We start from the raw sequence: 18,839 nt of genomic DNA, 5'->3' as shown, positions 1-18,839 counted from the left end.
TGACATCATCACAGCTCTGAAGGTCAGAAAGAGGATCCTCCCTGAATGACCTCACACAGAAACACTGACCTCAGTGAAACACCCTGTTTACCTCCCTTGTCTCCTGGTCTCTCATGTGTCTGGTCCGTGGCGGAAGGAGCCGGCTGGACTCTAAACTTTAACTGACAAACCTACATTAAGAGATACAAGGTAAATTGTTTAAATGGTTTCTGCTTAAAATGAGCTCAGATCTTATTGGCAACATGAGAAGCTTTCAGTCAGAGTCCGTGGTCACCATCCCAAGGAGAACAGTGTTCTCAACAACACTTTGTTTTGTCTGTGTCAGTTTGGTCTCAGAGGAAGAAGGTTTGTTCACTTCTCACCAAACTCCAATAAACATAGATACACATAAATCATGCAACCAAAAACAAACAGAACCCAGAGGTTTACTCTAACATCATCTAAAGCTGGTGCTGTTGTTTGTGTAGATCTGTCCTCAGCTTTAACCTTCTCTATGCTGCACAATCCTACACACATGTGATCCATGTACTTCAGTGTACAAAGAACTGAACGTGGCCTTGCTGATCTGAAATCAGCTCAGATGTGATGTGTGTGTCTGAACATGCTCAGCCTGTTAATATGTGGAATATAAAGGAGCTGAAACAGAAAACCTGATCAGTGATTCTGTGGGAACCTCCAGCTCCGTCCTCCTGAGGCTGCTTTGATGTTCAAATCAAACGAACCGTCCTTCAGAGCTCAGTCAAGCCAGAAGGGACACACGCCTGGGTGTCTTTGAGCGTGTGTGTGCGTGTGTGCGTGGGACTTGATGAGCAGCTGTTAATGCTAATCAGTCAGAATGAAGAGTTTCATTGTGGAGTCTCTGACCTTTAAGGTCGACACTGTCTCAGCAGTGACCCGCAGATCCCACTGAGGACACGTCACATACTGTAGAACACGAGTGGAAGAAGCTTTACACAGTGTGATTTGCAATATTTTAATATTAATTATCACGTGCAGTAGAGATAATTCAATTCATTTTAAACAGAGAATCAAAAAAGTAGACAAAGAGCAGGCAAACCCAGAGAAGCTTACCTCTACAGTATGGTATATAACATGTTGACTGTATCAGTTAGAAATGTAGCAAGAGCCATTAAAAGCTTCACAAACTAAATATTTCCTGTTTTCATGGGTAGAACCTGCTTTCTGAGGGTTGTCCCACTCAGTGTATCATTGTAAATCTAACTATGCAAACTAAAGTAATGTCCCTGGCTCCGTCTCTGCACCATCCTGTCCATATATCCAGACTAAGATCCGCAGCACTGGTCCTGCCTGCAGCCACAGCAGCAGACAGACAGACAGAACGTGTGCTGGACGTCACTTTGACCTCTGACCAGACACAGTCATTAGTGAGGTCAGAGGGACAGATACAGTCTGAACCAGTCTCTTTGTGTCTCTGTGTGCTTCAGTGCTGGAGATCCTGCAGCTGGTGAAAAAGCGAGACCTGCTCCTGGCCGACTCTCACATCCTGGAGCTGGAGCAGGAGTGTAACGAGTCGTCCACCACTGAACCGGAGGACAGCTCCGTCAAAGATGGCGGGCGGAGGAAGGCGAAGGACGTGGAGCTGCTGTACGAGGAGCTGCAGAAGGAGCTGTGGGCCGTGGTCAGGGAGTCTCTGAGGTCCTCCACAGCTGGGCCGAACCTGGGCCTGGTGGTTCAGGTGAGGGATGCTGCTGCTGCTGCTGCTGCTGCTGCTGCTGCTGCTGCTGCTGCTGCTGCCATGGTTGCAATAGTGGTCAAAGGTGTCAGTGCGTGACCTCACGTGTCTGTGTGTGTGCAGGTGCTGGAGCAGGAAGAAAAGGCAGACAAAGACTGGGCCGTCACAGAGGGAGCTGCTCCTGGGGGCCCGAGGCCTCGCCGGCTGAAGCAGAGGTGGAGGGAGGCGGTGGAGGAGGCAGCAGAGGCCTCTCTGCCTGAGAGAGCAGAGTTCACCGCCGGGGAGCTGGATGGATACCTGAGCCGACTGCGAGCTCGTGTGGTGGAGGACTTGGGGGCTGCCAACAGGAATGTGGTCTCCATCTACCCCGAAGAGTTCCAGGCCTTCCAGGTGAGACACATCTGGACACAGGAACAGCTGGTGTATGTGAACAACATCTGTGGTCTGTCTCATCAACTGTTTGATCGGTTCACATCAAACATTCATGATCCTCAGAGGATGAATCAGGTGACTTTCTAAATTCATCCAACTTTAACCTTTGATGATCCGCTAGGTGTATGTGCAGAGTTACCACCAGGCGGTCGCCAGGCAACTGGAAGCCATAACTGACAACCAGATGGAAATCACTGACATCTACTCTCTGCTGGACTGGCTGCACAACATATACGACAGGTACACCACCAGTCGAGTGTCTGTGACATCTGAAGGACCGACTGGTACAGGTCGAGTTCCTTCAGAGGTCCCCGGTTTTTCTGAGAAAGGTTGTGTACTAAATGTGTGTTTCTGTGCGTCATGTTTTTGTGTTTTCTATGTGTCTTGTTACAGAGATGTCCTGGGGACTGTGTGTATCACAAGTCCTTTTTGCCGCTCTCAGCTCAGTCCCCTGCTGTCGTCAGAGACTGTGGACAGACTGGAGCTGGACTGTCTCAACTCTGTCAGGGTGAGACACACCTACACATTCACACACATGGACATAGACACACTCTCATTTTTCATGTAGGATTGATGAGGAATCTCTGTTCTTGAAATTTGTTGTATTGCTGGTTTTTTTATGTGTTTCCTCCCTGATAAATTATCTTTTCTACCATTAATTATTAGGACCAAACAAAAAAATATCTTACAGTGCATCCATGATTGCTATTGTGATATTAAACTTGAGGTGTGTTTGTTTTGATGCCTGGCTCGTCTCTCTACAGGCTAACGTGACCACAGAGCTGAGTCAGGTCCTGGATGAGGAGGAGAAGAGGTGGCTGGAGACTCTGCACATCGAGGAGTATCAGATCACTCTGGCCAAGACCGTCATACAGGTACAGACCCCCAACCCACACCCAAAGCCACCCTCTGGTCTGAGGGGGTGAGGTGTATGTCTGACTCCACCCAGCAGCTTCCTGTCTGTTTAAATAAAGGTTATTGAATCAGAGCAACGTGTGTTACATAAGGGTGGATTCCACTGCATCTGTACACTGATTGTTTTCTGATTGTGTCCTTCAACTGCAGCCAAAGTCAACAGTGAGCACTTCCTGGTCTCTCTCTCTCTAACACACACACACACACACACACACACACACACACACACACTGAGATCCAGTGGAACCAGCTGCTGTCCTCTAGTGGCCACCATTGATCTAGTTGTATATTTGGATCAAGTGTTGGTCTCATTAGTGTTGTGCAGCTTTGTGAGCATATTGAGACAGGTTGTGTTCAAATGAAAGTCACCATTTGTTGTTGTCATTAAAAGAGGTCACTACACTGACTGTGTGTGTTGTTTTTCAGAGGCTGCAGGTGGATTTGGAGCGGTCTGCCTCCATCAACAGGAGTCTGGGCTCCAGAGTGGCTCAGTGCAGCCTCAACGGACTGGCTGACTTCTTCTACAGGTACACACACACACCTGTACACACATACACACATAAGCCTCGTTTCCACTGCAGGAGTTCCTGGTAAAAGGAGGGGGTAGGAACTTCTACAGGAACCGTCCTCTCACTCGGCCCTCTCGGTGGCCGTGTCTCCACTGCAGACAGGACCCACCGGGCTCTTATGGCGACGACGTGCAACAGTTTCGATCATTGCGAGATCGTTGTGCAGCTTTTTTTTTGCTGCTCTTGTTGTTGTTGTTTTCTGGCAGCATAGACGCTTTCTAAAAAAAATTGCCGTCTCGAACATCACGTAATCCCGCGATCGTGTATTATCACACTTTTTTTCTTTTTTTTCTTTTTTACCAGGCCTACTGCTACTCTCGTCTTTTACTGAGTTATTCTCTCTTTTTTCCAGCCATTCTTCCGTTTTTAGTAACATTGGGTTATAAAAATGCATCTTATTTTGGGGCTTTCTCTTAGCGTCCCATGATCGTGCTTTGAGTCTGACCAATCAGCACAGGGTAAATCTCAAGCCCCACCAGGACTTCTCCAGGGCCGATCCGAGTACCTACCCCCAGGCAGGGACTCCGTTTGGCCCCGTAAAAGTTCCTGTAAACGGCCCCGTGGGGGGTTGGTTCCTGCAGTTACCCCGAAGTTCCTGCAGTGGAAATGCACCTGTACACACAGAGTGATCATGACTTGTGTTGTCTTTTAGTTTCCAGAAGAAAGTTGAGATGTTCCATGAAAAGGTGCAGAACGGCATGTTTGGAGACAGTGAGGATGGATATGTGTCCAAGACCATCGCCCTGGTCAACTGCTGCCCTCCCTTCAGGTAGAGACAAACTCACACCTGCTGCTGCACCAGAGCCTCAGCTTCATACAGGCTCCCAGAGCTTTATCTCATCAGCTGGTTCCTCAGTGGAGAAAATAAAAGTATCAGGAGCAAGAACTTCTAGTTTCTCATCAGAGTGTGTGTGTGTGTGTTTAGAGGCTTCGTGCAGCGCTGTGCTCAGTGTGACCCGTCAGTCAGTGAGGACTCTCTGCGTCGAGCCAACAAAGCTCTGGACCACGTCGTGCAGCAGGGAGTCAGAGTCCTGTCTGAACGGCTTTACCTGCACATCAGGGTATGCACACACACACACACACACACACACACCAGTCAATCACTTAAAGCTAGTGAACAGTGTTTATCGTTCAGTCACTTCACCTCCTCTGTCTCTACATGTTCAATTAGATTTTTTATCATTTTTTATCATTTTTTTATTTTGTAAAGAGTGTTTATTCAGCCTTTTGGAGTCTATGACGAAGAGAAAGACTGTTGATTCATAGTCCCATAAGTTCAGTTCTGTTCGTGGAAGTCAACATTTAGTTGGGTTAACCCTAACCCTAACCCTAGTTAAGTTAATGATTTGATTTAATAGACACAGTACATCATATTTGATTAGTATTTGGTTACTTATTTTGGCTGTATTTCACCTCACAGGTCTGTTTTAGGTGCACGTTCAGTTTCACAATGAAAACATTTCAATCAATCACAAAAATAACACATTTCACTAAATGTAGTTACTTGGTTTTCACTTCCTCTGTATTGATATTTTAATTGTATTGATACTGATACTTGTATGGGTTAACTCTGGTCTAATGCTCAGTTTCTTTGGGAGGATAGTAACTGGAGATTATTTATTTAGCACAAAAGATGTTTTTGGATGTAAACCGAGACCAAACTTAGGAACGCTTGTTTGGCTTTATCAATTGTCTTTGATTTGAGCTGTGACAGTTGGGAAGAAAATCATCATAAAGTGTGCATACGTGTGCGATTGTTTCAGCCTTTCTTTGAGCGGCTGGTGAAGAGGAAGTGGCTTAGCAACACAGAGCCGTACGAGCAGATCGAAGCTCTGATCAAAGATTACTTCAAGAAGTATCACAGAATGGACAGTCCTCCATACCAGGTACACACACACACCTGAACACACACACACACACCTGAACACACACACACACACACACACACACACACACACACACACACACACACACACACACACCTAAACAAAGAGAAACCATAACTGAGAGCAGATGCAGGTTATTCTCTGATCATTTCTCTCACTTGCCTTTTCTTTCTTTCTTTCTTTCTTTCTTTCTTTCTTTCTTTCTTTCTTTCTTTCTTTCTTTCTTTCTTTCTTTCTTTCTTTCTTTCTTTCTTTCTTTCTTTCTCTCTGTCTCCGTCCTCAGCTGCTGGTGGCGGAGGTCCACCGGCGGGTGGTGATGGAGTACCTTCGCTCGGTCATGCGAGGAAGAATCATCTGCACCTCAATGAAGATGAGGAAGAGGATGGCTGGTCGGCTCAGAGACGAAGGCACACAGATCAAAGTCCTCTTCAAAGACCTGGTCAGTGTTCAGGCTCAAAGGTCATGATGACATTCACCTCCTCAGTCAGTCCATCTGTCCGCTTGACCGTCTCTCTCTCTCTCTCTCTATGCCAGGAGTCTCCATCCAGCTGGTTGGACAGCGCTCTGTCTCACATCTCAGAGATTATCCAGCTGGAGGATGTCCCCTCCATCCAGATGGAGGTGGGAGTTCTGGTCAGAGAGTTTCCAGACGTCAGGTACAAACCTGTCCTACTCCTTCTCTTTCCTAATGGACATTGGCCGTACATGGATGTAAAATCAGCATCAGAAAATATTATGAAATAAACAGTTGCTGTCTCAAGTCCACACAAGTCATGTACAGATGCACCCTTGATAAAATGGGTGAATCGAGAATACTCCCTGATATGTGATCTGCATCTTCGGTATGCAGGCGGAGATACAAGCACAGAGAAGAACACTGATTTAGATATGGCTCAAGTTTAAAGTGGTTAAAGAAGAAATGTCTTATCTCTTATCTTATAGGAATATAGTTCAGGTACAGTTGTGAGATGATGCCTGATACACAGTCAGTTATGGAGCTAAAGTTACCTGAAGCACAAGAGTACTCTTCAGGCTGCATTCAAGAGAAGTTCTTGCAGCTAGCAGGACATGTGTTAATAAACAAACTCTTACCTCACTAAAGGGATAGTTCACCCAAAATTCAAATTTCACTCATTATCTACTCACCCTCATGTCGACTAAGGGCTGGAAGAATTCCAGTCCTCTGTGCCTTCTCTGAGTTATGGGGGGGGGGGGGGGGTCCGCGCAGCACTGCATGTCCATATAATGGTTGTGAATGGTGCTCACTTTTCTTCGTCCAAAAAGACACACCAAAAAACATCCAAATACCTCCATAGTGCTCGTTATTTGTTAGCCATTGAAAATTGTCTGGTTGTAATTTGTTATAGGGGTGGAACCTACTGTTCCCTCCTTGCACCATTGAAATTTGTGTGCTAAATAAATAAACTAAACTAAACTCGTCTGTAATGTCCGTCTTGTATTGAAGCCCCGACATGAGAAATTGTTCCACCGGTCAGTGCAAATCATGCGAGATTTGCACGGACGCAGGAAGAGCAGTGAACTGAGACACTGGGAGCTTCTGCTACAAACAAGCTTAAAATATAGACTTATTTAATTTTTTTCAGAACAATTTCTCATGTCGGGGCTTCAATACAAGAGGGACATTACAGACAAGCAGTATGGAGGTGTTTGGATGTTTTTTGGTGTGTCTTTTTGGACGAAGAAAAGTGAGCACCATTCACAACCATTATATGGACAAACACTGCTGTGCGGACGTAACCCCCGTAACTCCGAGAAGGCACGGAGGACTCTGTATATTCTCACAGCTCTTAGTCGACATGAGGGTGAGTAGATAATGAGTGAAATTTGAATTTTGGGTGAACTATCCCTTTAATCCTGAAGGTTACAGCCTCCTTTATAACTTTAGAATGGAAATCAGCTATTCATGTTTTATTCTTGAAATGCAACAGTGCAAACTTTGTTCAGTGGAAACATAATGCCATCACTGTCATTGACCATTGACCAACCGAGCTTACCTTAGCTGAAACGATTGTGTTCATTCCTCACTCGAGTCTCCGCATCTCTCTCATGATCCGTGCTCTCTGTGTACAGGAAGAAGCACGTGTCGGCCATTTTGAACATCCGGGGAATGACTCGGCAGGCGGAGCGCCAGGAGATCATCAACATCGTCAAAGACATCGAGAGCAGCGACGGCAGCGGCCCGGCCCGGCTGTCTCGGGACCGCGCCCTCTTCTCCGAGGTGCCGGTCACCTCTGAGGTCCACTGTCTGAACGTGGGCCTGAGCCGCATCGCCCTCACCGCCTCGTCTTGCTTCACCACGTTGCGACCACGCCGCCGTAAAACCAGAACACCTGTTCAGGAAAACCCAGACGATGTTCTCTGACAATCTGGGTGCCAAGATTTTAGTTTTTCCAAGACGCCCCTGACACACTAAGGGTGGTTTTTATTTCTAATTTAACTCTAGTCATGATTATTATCCACTAAACTGACACTGACTGGATTCTTGCGTTGGGCTGCTGCTTCAACAACATCCACCAATCAGACCTTTTCTCCCTCTCTCTTCACGTTACCAAGAAGCAGCAGGGAATGCATGAAACAAAGAGGGTGATTAAAGGACATAACAGAGAGAAATGAGGACAGAACTGGACTGAATAGGCTCCTCTGACACTCTGTCTCTCTCAAGAAGAGAATCAGCTCAAACTGATCTGAAGTCAGAAATTCACCTCTGAATCTAGGATTTCTTCAATTAAAATTTGAAATCTGAGGATGGAAAATAATTCATTTGGGTTCAAAGTTCACATGTGATTTTTCTACAGGTGGATTTAGGCCTGGTCACAACAAAATTCATTATTGTCCTCACTAAACAGCTTGGTTATATAGAGACAACATGTTATTTGGCCATTTGCAAATGGGGCATGCCATGTTACTTACTAATGCTGCCTATACAGACCATTATATTGTGACTTTACCACTTTGTTGCGCTGTCCAGATGTATAGTGACAGTACTCATTGTAATGGACTCATAAGCTGTTTCCCAAATCAGGCACCACATCCTTCAGAAGGATTCTGTCTGTGGCGCTGTGGCCCTTTGTAGCCGTTGTAGATCACACAAGGCTGAACTGAAGTAGTCCACCCAGTGCTTACGTTGTGTGTCACCAGCCTCTGACACCGACAATCAAAACATGTAACACACTTTCATTTTATCAGTTCCAGCAAACAACCGTGACAGAGCCACCGAACGGAGGTTGTAAACTTCCATTTGATGTTACAGTAACATAATATCACCTGTGACTGGTCTCTGATGTTATCGTTGTAGCCTCTTCAGGTGGAGCTGTTTTTACTGTGTCATATACACTATGATGTATATGTGTAACATTCAACAGCAGTGATTCCATCTAAATAAAGTGACTGTGTGTGAGGAACTGACCCGTGACCAGGCCTTAATGATGTATACAATTTCTGTAATGTGATTTAAAATCATATCCTTGAGAGATTTTATTTGTTGCAGTTTTGATGTTGATTGAACACGTTTAACAGGATCACAGTTCATGTTTGTATTAAATCATAGTTCCATTATTTTCAGATTAGATTAAAGAGTCTTAAACATGTACAGCTGCATGACTGACATCAGGGCAAACTGCTGGATTCCTGGATTTTGAACTGAAAGGCACTTTATAGAGGATCAATAAAAGGAAAGCTGTTCTCTGCTGAGGTGGACTCTGGACTGAAGTGCATTCTGGGACAAAGATCACAAGAGGACTGAATTCACAATGAAATTTAGGATTTGTTTTGGGGACCTTTAGGGATCAGGTTTTCAGAGGAGATGAGTTTCTAATCCCAGGATCTGGAGATGCTCCATGACAAAACTGGGTAGTTTTTTATTGTTGCACACATGTTGACATGTATTAATCAAAGGTACTAGACAAAGATCAGAGTCTCTGTCTGCTGATTGTGTATTTAAAGCCGTGATTATAGGGTATAGCTCAAACTCCTCGGTGTGATGAGGTTCATTATATGAGTGGGATTCAGATATAAACAGAGATATATTATTTCTTTCTGCTGATAGAATAATAGACTTTAACTACAGAGTATCTGGTGTTGATTCAAGTTTAGATAAAGGAGAGAGGGCTCACTGTGTTAACATTAGAGGCACAGAGCTAGCTGGGATTAGACATCGTCTCATATTTTATTGATTTATTCTGCATTTCCTTACATTTTCATGTTATGGTTTTGCATTTTTTTAGCTAAGGAAACAACTTTCAGTTCCTGCTGTTCATTTTACAAATCATGATTTTTTTTTTTTTTATTATTCACCATCATTGAACTCATTCATCATTTTAATTCCTCCCAACCTTCACATCCCATAAAAATCTGCCATTTTTTATTTGGAGATCACATTTGTGAATGAATTAAGGAATGTTTTGATGTGTGAAGTTCATTTTTCTCCGATCAGAGCTACATCTGTCTGTTCTTCATGTCTGTATGAAGTATGAATGACTCTTTCTGTACAGAAATCAGCTTTCACATCACAATAAAATGCATCAGTTCACTGTTGTGCTTTGATTTCCCCCCACTACTCCTGCCAGCAACCTGATGAGCCAACAGATGAAAGAAGCTAGGGTTACTTTTATTTTCCACAGTGTAAAAACTGTGGCTGCTTACAGAGGCTCACCACTGGACGGTGAAAAGCCCCTGATATCACAGAGGACAGAAATAGGATAATGAATACACTTGAATAATATGAATAATGTAATGTAAATTTTAGCACTTTGACATTTGCATTGCATATTCGGGACATGACTAAAAAAACGGACCCACGGTGTAACTTTTAAGTGCTACACCTACAATTTGTGAAGGAGATCGAAGAAAGTTAATAGTAAGAGCTAGTTTATAGTCATAGTTTGACAACATTCGATTTGTGGATGAAGATGTATTCAAAGTAATCACCATGTCTCTGGTTTGATTCTGACCTCAGACATACTGTTACAGGTCAAACGTCTGTACCTGTCCATGTCCAGTCAAGCTGCTCTACATTGAGAGCATGGTCAGGTTTTTAGAAGATTATAAAGATAATCAATGGGAGGGTCTGTTTGGAAGTTTGCTCTTCTGTTGAGGGTGTTTTTTTGTTGACAACAGGCCCAAGTGTTTCAGTCATCAATGACTTTATAATATGAGAGGTGATAATAATAAATCCTCTAAACAAAAGACTGTAGGCTACAGTGAGACAGATCATGGGACCTCAGTAGAAGAATAAGAAGTGGTAGAGACAAGAGTTATAACACTGGCATTTCTTGATGACTGGACTTGATGTTGAATCACAATATTTCTTCCAGACTGGTGGGTAAATAGCTGCTAATGCTAATGTTAGCTGTGAAACAATATTAAATTTACAAATGGAAGCTTTATAGTATAATCTAGTGCTGTTTTCACTGTCATTGTCCACTTAAGTATTTACTTTGGTTTGACTCGTTGGAATTGCAGTAAAAGAGTCAAAGTGAAAGTTTGATGCGATTTATTGAAGTCGTCTGTCCACAGAGTAAAATGTTTCACAAGTGTTAGTGGGAAGTTTCCTCCTACAGAGATTAAAATATCACAGACAGATTTAAATACAATAAAAACAGAATGAGGACACAGTGACACCCCCCCTCCTCACCCTCCTCAGGTAATAATGAAGTCCCGCCCACTTAATTTTCTGTTCCTGTCTCAGATTATCATGGATTTACATCCAAACTCAACTCCACATTTTAACAGCATAAACCAGTGTTTGGTCTTTAGCATTAAACACATGCCTCCTCTTAAAGCACCATGGGTTGACCATGTAGTTAAATTGTCTGAGTTTTATGTTAAATGTTGGAGTGCTCGTGTTTCTGAAAAAGTCTAAATAAAACCACTAGAAACAAGTTTCTTCTTTAAATAAAGTTTGATCAAAAAATAGTCTGTTTGGATAGTTTTCCTGATAAATCAGTCTGCCTTTGTCGATACATACTGTTATAGCAGAGAATGGAGAGGGGCGGGGCTTCTCTACACCATCATTTACCAAAATAAAATAAAAACGAACAAATGAAACATCAAATAGCACCAACATTAATTTCAGGCTAAATAAATACTCTGATGACATTTACAGTAAAAATATAAAACGGTTGAGTTCAAACATATTTACAAATCACAGAGAGATGATACAGTATCAGAACCAGGATTAGGACCAGGACAAGGACTAGTGCTGGAAACTGAAAAGGATCAGATATAGAAGCTAGACTGAAAAATACTTTTTTATAAGTTCATTTCGTTTACTTGTGCTAACCAGACCACTTGGTTAACACAATTCAGAAGATGTGACCATCTGAGACCAGACAAATCTTCACGTGAACTTCATCTAACACATAGAATAAACAAACAGTTTTTACAGGATGAATGTGGAGGAAAACCTCTGTTCACTTTCTGGTTCCAACCCTGTCCTGGTTCTGGTTCTGGTTCAGTGCAGCTCATCCTGTTCAGATTGTCACTACTCATCTGTTTAGTGTTAAATGAACTTTCAGTTGAATCATTTCTGTGTTAAACTGCAGACGTCTCATAGTTTTTTTTTGGTTTTTTTTGTAAAAGAAGCTGAGGGGGGAGCTCAAACGTCTGATCTGAAGAAAACTGGAACAAAAACACATTTCAAAGTTTAATGTCAAATATATTCACAGCTTCTCACACGAGTCTGTCTCTACATGTTCACAAAATACTGACTGACCAGTCTCACGCAGTCGCTGCCTCTCAGCTGGCCAATCAGAATGCGTTTTCTGTCTGGCCTGTGGGCGGGGCTGGAGGCGGGGCTAAATTTCACTTGGGTGTTAGTCCATGTCCTCTGATGAGAACGTCACTCCAACGCACCAACCAATCAGCTGTCACAACCTCGCGTGTGACTTTGTTGTGCTGCCGTAGTGTAAATACCTCGTAACTTTCTGTTAACATTTTGGTGATACAAGGTTTTCACCTGACAACGGTGACTAATAAATACGACTTGGAACAAATGAAAAGGGCTTTTGATAAATTCATCACAACATCACGTCAGGGTTCAAACTGGGGTTGAACGATACAAGTTTCTACTGAGATGGAGGATTAAAAGACATTGTCAAGAAAAGTGCTGTATAAATAAAGTTTATTATCATAAATTGATTGGGTGACTGCTGGTTCAGTGCTGCTGTTGACTGCAGGTCTAAAACACTTTCTCTGATCTTACATGTAGTTGAAGAACAGGACGGGGCCAAAAGAACTTTTCAACTTTTACGTTTGGACAAAAGTCTAAATAAATAATATTTTGTGCAGAGAACATGTGTGTATTCAACAAGTTGGCGTAAATACAGATTACAACTGAATAATTATCAGCTCCTGAACAACTCAAATGTTTTCTGAGTCTTTACAACATTAACAAAGTTCTCTATAAAATTATTGATTATCCATCATAAGGGTTCCTTTGACTAGTTCAACCACAAATACTGAGAAACAAATCACTGGTTTTTGTTTGTGTAAGACTGAAATATTTCTGACTTTGGTGCCTCCTACTAGAGAGAGACAACACTGAGGAAACCAGCGCGTACACTGCACTCGATAAAAAATAATAACATTTTCATACTTAGTTGGACACAAGCAGGTAATAAACAGTCTGATTGTGTTGTCAGGTCAGATGTCCACCTGCTGGGTCCGACATCTGCTGCGTGAGTGGGAGACATGGTTAGTTATACTGAAGGTCTCCCAGTACTTGGTTCTACAGTACGTGTTAATCTGTTTATTCTTACGAAACGATTTCATCCAGAGGAAACTTGGAAAAAAATGTTAAGATCTATGAACCTATTTATTGATGAGTCTTTGACATTCAGCTGAGATCAAACATCATGAAAGCCTAAAATTAAACAGTGACATCAGACAACCTCAGTTCAAACATCTGTGACATTTGGTTATATGAAATTAATCACTTCAGATCATTTGTACTGCTCTAACTTTAGATGAACATGATTAATTGATTGATTGAATGATTGATTGGCTGACTGAATGATTGATTGGCAGCGTTACCTTAAACATGACAGTCTCTCAGTAACAGAGACAAATTAACAAGTCTCGTCTTGTGCGTGCCCTCGGAAGAGGACGAGCTCCTCCCTCCTGCAGGAGGAAGTGAGGTGTCTCTTCACTCCCTCCTGCAGGAGGAGGCGGTGTTCCTCCTACTCACTTCCTCATGCAGACGTTGCACCTCCCAATGTTCTCCCTCTGCTGCCAGGTCTCGGTCAGTGTGGTGGAGGGCTTGTTGGAAGTGGAGGTGCTCGTATCCACTCTTGTCAACCAGAAGCTGTAGATGTTTGCAAAGTAGTGGCAGGTTCCTCGAGGCCCCTGGCACTCCACAAAGGGCTGGGCCCTGAAGTCTGTCAGACAGCTCCCTGATGATGTCAGAGACTGGCCACCGCCCTCGTCACCTGCGCCTGTATGCTGTAACACAGACAGGACACCATCAGCACCAGGTGAGGGACAAATCCCCCTCTAGAACATGTTGTTACACTTGCTGGTGTCAGTTTAACCTTAGTTAAGTTTAAGATTATCTTAAAGGGACAACAAGGAGTTTGTATTTGGTTATAAAAAAGTCTCATATTAACGTGGATGAATCTATGTTACCCACACTTGTTAATGGCTCCATTTTCGATAAAAATATAGTTTTGTATCGTTATTTTGTTATTATTATTAGTGGTGGAAATGCTGGGTGTGCCGCCCATAATCAAACGTACTGTGGCGTTAGTTCTGGCAGGCCACGACGTCAAGCTCTAATCAGCATCAACGGCGTATAGTAGCTGTCAACACCGAACAGATGAGCTGATGGCTCAGCTGACTCCCCGTGCCCGCTCCCTATTGGGGAATTGCATTCAGAGCGCGCTATTTAAACTGCTCTAGCCCGACGTCACCTCCCTTGCTGCTTGGTCTGCTGGTTTCTTTGCAAGCTGATCTCCTTCACCCATTCACCCCAAGTCTAAGATCTCTACCTCACAAAAGCTTTACTGATGTCCCTCACTGGTAAGTTGCTTTGGATAAAAGCTTCTTATTATATATATTTATATAGTGCAATACAGGGTGAGAACACATAATCAAATAATACAAGGGTGCAACATAGTCAGTATTGACTAAAGAGAGAATGAGAGAGAAAGAGAAGAAAGGATGAATGGGAAGGAGAAGACTAAATAAATAAATAAGGGGAAAAAGTAGTGTAATGTTGTAACCAAAACCCTTTGGCCTCCAGCTGGTCCCCCAGGACCGAGAACCCCAGGGTGGGAGCAGGGCGGTGCGGTGTGGTTTCATTTTTAATATCTGTTTTTTGTTGTTGTTGTTGTTGTTGTTGTTTTTTTCCTTTATTCTTTCTGGATTGGATAAAAGTTTCTGATAGGTGGGTAAAAGTAAATGCAGTAGTAGTACTTCGGTAGTATCAGTATTTTTAGTAAAGCAGCTTGTAGTAGTAGTCTACTTGCCAGCCCATAGGGCCCCATTGTGAACCCGGAAATGTTGAGTACCCCAAAGTTTTATGTTAGAAATATATAGTATGGGTCCCCAGCATTCAGAAACTGCCGGATGCTAACTTATATATATTGGGCAATTAGCACAATTGACATAATTAGCATAAATTACCATAGTTTCCTATATGGGCAATATTTCCGCAAAATTGACTTGGCTGATCTGGGCAATATTGGAGTGGTTTTAGGGGTTATTGATGATGCTGAATCCATTTCTGACATTTTCAAAATTCAAAATGGCTGTCTAAACCGGTAGTGACCAGATTTTAACCGCCAGTGGGCCAATTTTGATGGATTTCAATCTGGTCCCTTCCGGTTTAGACAGCCATTTTGAATTTTGAAAATGTCAGAAATGGATTCAGCATCATCAATAACCCCTAAAACCACTCCAATATTGCCCAGATCAGCCAAGTCAATTTTGCTGAAATATTGCCCATATAGGAAACTATGGTAATTTATGCTAATTATGTCAATTGTGCTAATTGCCCAATATATATAAGTTAGCATCCGGCAGTTTCTGAATACTGGAGACCCATACTATATATTTCTAACATAAAACATTGGGGTACTCAACATTTCCGGGTACTCATTGTTGGCAAGTAGACTATAGCAGTAAAGTTATTAGTATGATAAGCAGCAGTAGTAGTACTGCAGTCAGCTGCACTCTCAGTACTGCAGTACCCACCATGAGGAAGGAGTATCCGGTCCACAGGCTCGTCCAATCAGGGGGGCAGTCTGGTTGGTTGGCAGTCTGGCTGTGCAGTGCAACAGGGGCAGAGGGAGCTTCACACACCACACAGCGACTGATGTGATCTTCAATGGAAGGTCCGACCACAGGTATGCTGGGTACTGCCGCAGTTGTTGACAGCCAATAGGATTTATCATTACGACTGGCATAAGAGCAGGCTCCCATGTTACAGGAGGAGAAGGGCATAGTGGAAAAGACTCGCATACACGACCCCGCCAGACCTAGAGACAGCATCAGAGCAAATATTAATCAAATATGATTAAAAAGAGACTCAGCAACAAATATTTATAAAAGCTGACTTTACCAAAACAACGATCTTTGAAACAGCTCTGATGAAGCAATGTGTTACTGTGGATGTGTGAGATTGTTCAGGGAACAGGAACACTTTGAGAACATCCTGAACTGACTGACATGTCCTCTTTAGAAGACTCAGCACGACACCTGGTGTGGATGAGTTTAAACCTCAGCTCTGGACACTGTGGAACTGTCTTGGTTGACTCTTCCTAGTTCCTGAGGACCAGAAGGTAGGCTTCAACTATCAGGGGACCACACTGCTCAGCCTCTTTTGGAAAGATTGTGTGAGGCGGCTGAAAACAGACTGAAAACAGTCGGAGGGAGATCCTGGGGGGTCTTCAGAGTTTGCCCATCGAGTCTACACATGATTGGTGGATCTGGAGCAGATTAATAACCGTTATAACCATTCTTAAATGTTTCTTGATGGTTGTACTTTGATATGATCATGGGATCAAATGAACTTATTCTGCACTTTCAACATACAGGTATACCATATTATTTAACAATTGAGAGGCTCCCAGCTTGATAGGGATTTGTAAAGACCCAAAGATCACATAATCTGTGCCTAGAGCAGGAACACTGGTGGCCATTCCTGAGGCCAAGCATGAAAGTCTGTTAGGGGATTACAGGAGGGGGGCTGAAGAAGGAACATCTGCTGACTGGGTCAAAGCTCAGGTACAAGTAGTTAACTGATCATCAGCATCTGAGTAAGTTCCTAAGTCCTGAAAGATCATGGACAGGGATCATGTCTGGAGTGAGATTGTGGTGATGGCACTGAATTATTTGTTATACTTAACTGCTAATAACAAATTTTAGTTGAATGAGACCAGAATCAGACTTTATGTCTTTATGAATGTATGTGTGTATACCTACCCAGGTCCTGAGTGTGAGCCTTCTCCTGACCCTCCAGGTACAGCAGACTGTATCCGTCCCACAGGGGCCTCATATTAAATGGACAGGTGGGAACTATCTTTGATTGGCTGTGCTTCACCAACAGGAAGCCCGAGTTCAAGGTCCTAGATTCTCCAGGATAACCACGATCACCAACTGGACCAGGATCACCTGAGTCAAAGACCACAACAGGAAGTTACATCAATAACAATTTATTATTGTGTTTTAATACATGTGTTTTTATGTATTTTGTTTCAGTGTTTCTTGATCTGTGTTGTTTTATCTCCATTGTCATGTATTTTCCCTTTGCTGCTGCTTGTGACATTTTAAATTTCCCCCTGGGGATTAATAAAGTATTCTATCTATCTATCTATCTATCTATCTATCTATCTATCTATCTATCTATCTATCTATCTATCTATCTATCTATCTATCTATCTATCTATCTATCTATCTATCTATCTATCTATCTATCTATCTATCTATCTATCTATCTATCTATCTATCTATCTATCTATCTATCTATCTATCTATCCATCCATCCATCCATCCATCCATCCATCCATCCATCCATCTATCTATCTATCCATCACAAATCCACAAATGTTACACAATTGTGCGTAACATCTCAACAAATTGTTGAATAGATAGTACACTGTGATTTGTGGTACCTTGTGGCTGCTGATACTCATTTGTCTCTGAGACATTTTTTTTCATCATATGAAGTGGCCAGAAAGAGAAAAAGTTCAATTGTGAGCCCTCTCATCCAGTGATGACTAGATTAGTAATCTCCCTAGGGGCCCTAGGCGCAAGAAATCTGTTGTTGGGTCTCCATTGTACATAGCAGTACATACGTTTTTCCGCTAACTTCAAGCTGACCCAGTTGCTAGCTAGTATCCTGTCCAAATACACAAATTGGTATGTTTGTCTCAAAATGAGGTGTGTGTCAGTCGCACTGCAGGTGCATTGCTATCTTTGGAAAATATAAAGTGATTCACCCCAAAAACCCTGGTCTAAATCTTGCATTATCAGGATGATTACTGGTAAGACACAATATGAGATAAATTCACTACAAATAGGATCAAATTCCCTGGACGGTTTTTCTCTTTGTCAGGTTGGTAGTCCATCATTGTTCATGTTTTAGTAATAAATCCACGATGCACCATGGGCTGTCATTCTGATTGGCTATTGACAGCACGGGATTTTGTATCAACATCGGATTACAGTAAAGAGAGCTGAGAGAGTCTCTGTCACTGCTGCCTGAGTTTACCTCCAGTTTGAACTTTCGTCAGAGCAGTGTTTTTATTGTCAGACAACCCAATTTGAGTTGACCAGATTCTGTTGTTTCTGCTCTATGTCAAGGATGCAGCTAAAAAAAAGTACAATGATCTGTGTCTGTACTTGTGTTCCTGTAAAATTTACTGTATGTGCCACTAGTCATATTCCAAGTCCTGCACACATTCCAGGTCCACATGAAGCCATGCAAAGTAATGTGATGGTGGAGAATTTGAGCCTGCAGACTCTACTTAAATAGATTTTCACAATTTAATTTTGTTAAGATGTAACAGAGACTTGAGGAACATAATTAGGCCAACACCTCCTCAGTAGCAAGCAGCTGGAGTCCTGAGTTGGCAAATATGGTCTTGGGGAGAACAGTCTTCCTTAAGTGAATTACAACTGACCTGGGTAAATACTGTGGAAAGTGTAAGATGTTCACAATCAGATTAGCGAAGACAATTGGGTTTCTCACCTTTTGCTCCATCTACTCCTTGCTCCCCTGGTAGGCCTGGCTGTCCTCCGTTTCCATCTCTACCAGGGGGTCCAACAAAGCCTATTGGTCCCTCAGACCCAGGATCCCCCCTCATACCTTGGACACACCAACCA

At 42.8% G+C, this 18,839-nt stretch overlaps 2 protein-coding genes across 3 annotated transcripts in view; one reads left to right on the top strand and one right to left on the bottom strand.

Annotated features, from left to right (window-relative positions):
- LOC146976117 (exocyst complex component 3-like protein 2) overlaps positions 1-8,921 on the top strand; it is a 53,750-nt gene extending 44,829 nt beyond the window's left edge. For both annotated transcript variants that reach the window (XM_085795629.1, XM_085795630.1), the window contains exons 4-15: positions 1,446-1,696; positions 1,817-2,083; positions 2,247-2,365; positions 2,519-2,633; positions 2,890-3,000; positions 3,467-3,567; positions 4,262-4,378; positions 4,535-4,670; positions 5,373-5,495; positions 5,779-5,934; positions 6,030-6,151; positions 7,587-8,921. In XM_085795629.1, coding sequence (XP_085651755.1) covers positions 1,446-1,696; positions 1,817-2,083; positions 2,247-2,365; positions 2,519-2,633; positions 2,890-3,000; positions 3,467-3,567; positions 4,262-4,378; positions 4,535-4,670; positions 5,373-5,495; positions 5,779-5,934; positions 6,030-6,151; positions 7,587-7,878 — 1,910 coding nt within the window. In that variant the 3' untranslated portion in view covers positions 7,879-8,921. The remainder of the gene's footprint in view (positions 1-1,445; positions 1,697-1,816; positions 2,084-2,246; positions 2,366-2,518; positions 2,634-2,889; positions 3,001-3,466; positions 3,568-4,261; positions 4,379-4,534; positions 4,671-5,372; positions 5,496-5,778; positions 5,935-6,029; positions 6,152-7,586) is intronic.
- A 3,698-nt stretch (positions 8,922-12,619) lies between these two features.
- Positions 12,620-18,839, bottom strand: part of col4a4 (collagen, type IV, alpha 4) — a 57,456-nt gene continuing 51,236 nt past the window's right edge. Inside the window, exons 44-47 of the mRNA XM_085795628.1 lie at positions 18,706-18,822; positions 16,938-17,126; positions 15,708-15,991; positions 12,620-13,955 (exon numbers count right to left, since the gene is read on the bottom strand). Coding sequence (XP_085651754.1) covers positions 13,698-13,955; positions 15,708-15,991; positions 16,938-17,126; positions 18,706-18,822 — 848 coding nt within the window. The 3' untranslated portion in view covers positions 12,620-13,697. The remainder of the gene's footprint in view (positions 13,956-15,707; positions 15,992-16,937; positions 17,127-18,705; positions 18,823-18,839) is intronic.

Source organism: Trachurus japonicus, chromosome 13 (assembly GCF_045865225.1).
Source record: "Trachurus japonicus isolate A0001 chromosome 13, Traja_1.0".
NCBI lineage: Eukaryota > Metazoa > Chordata > Actinopteri > Carangiformes > Carangidae > Trachurus > Trachurus japonicus.
Note: the sequence above shows the minus strand (reverse complement) of the source record. Positions and strands in the feature narration are given on the sequence as shown.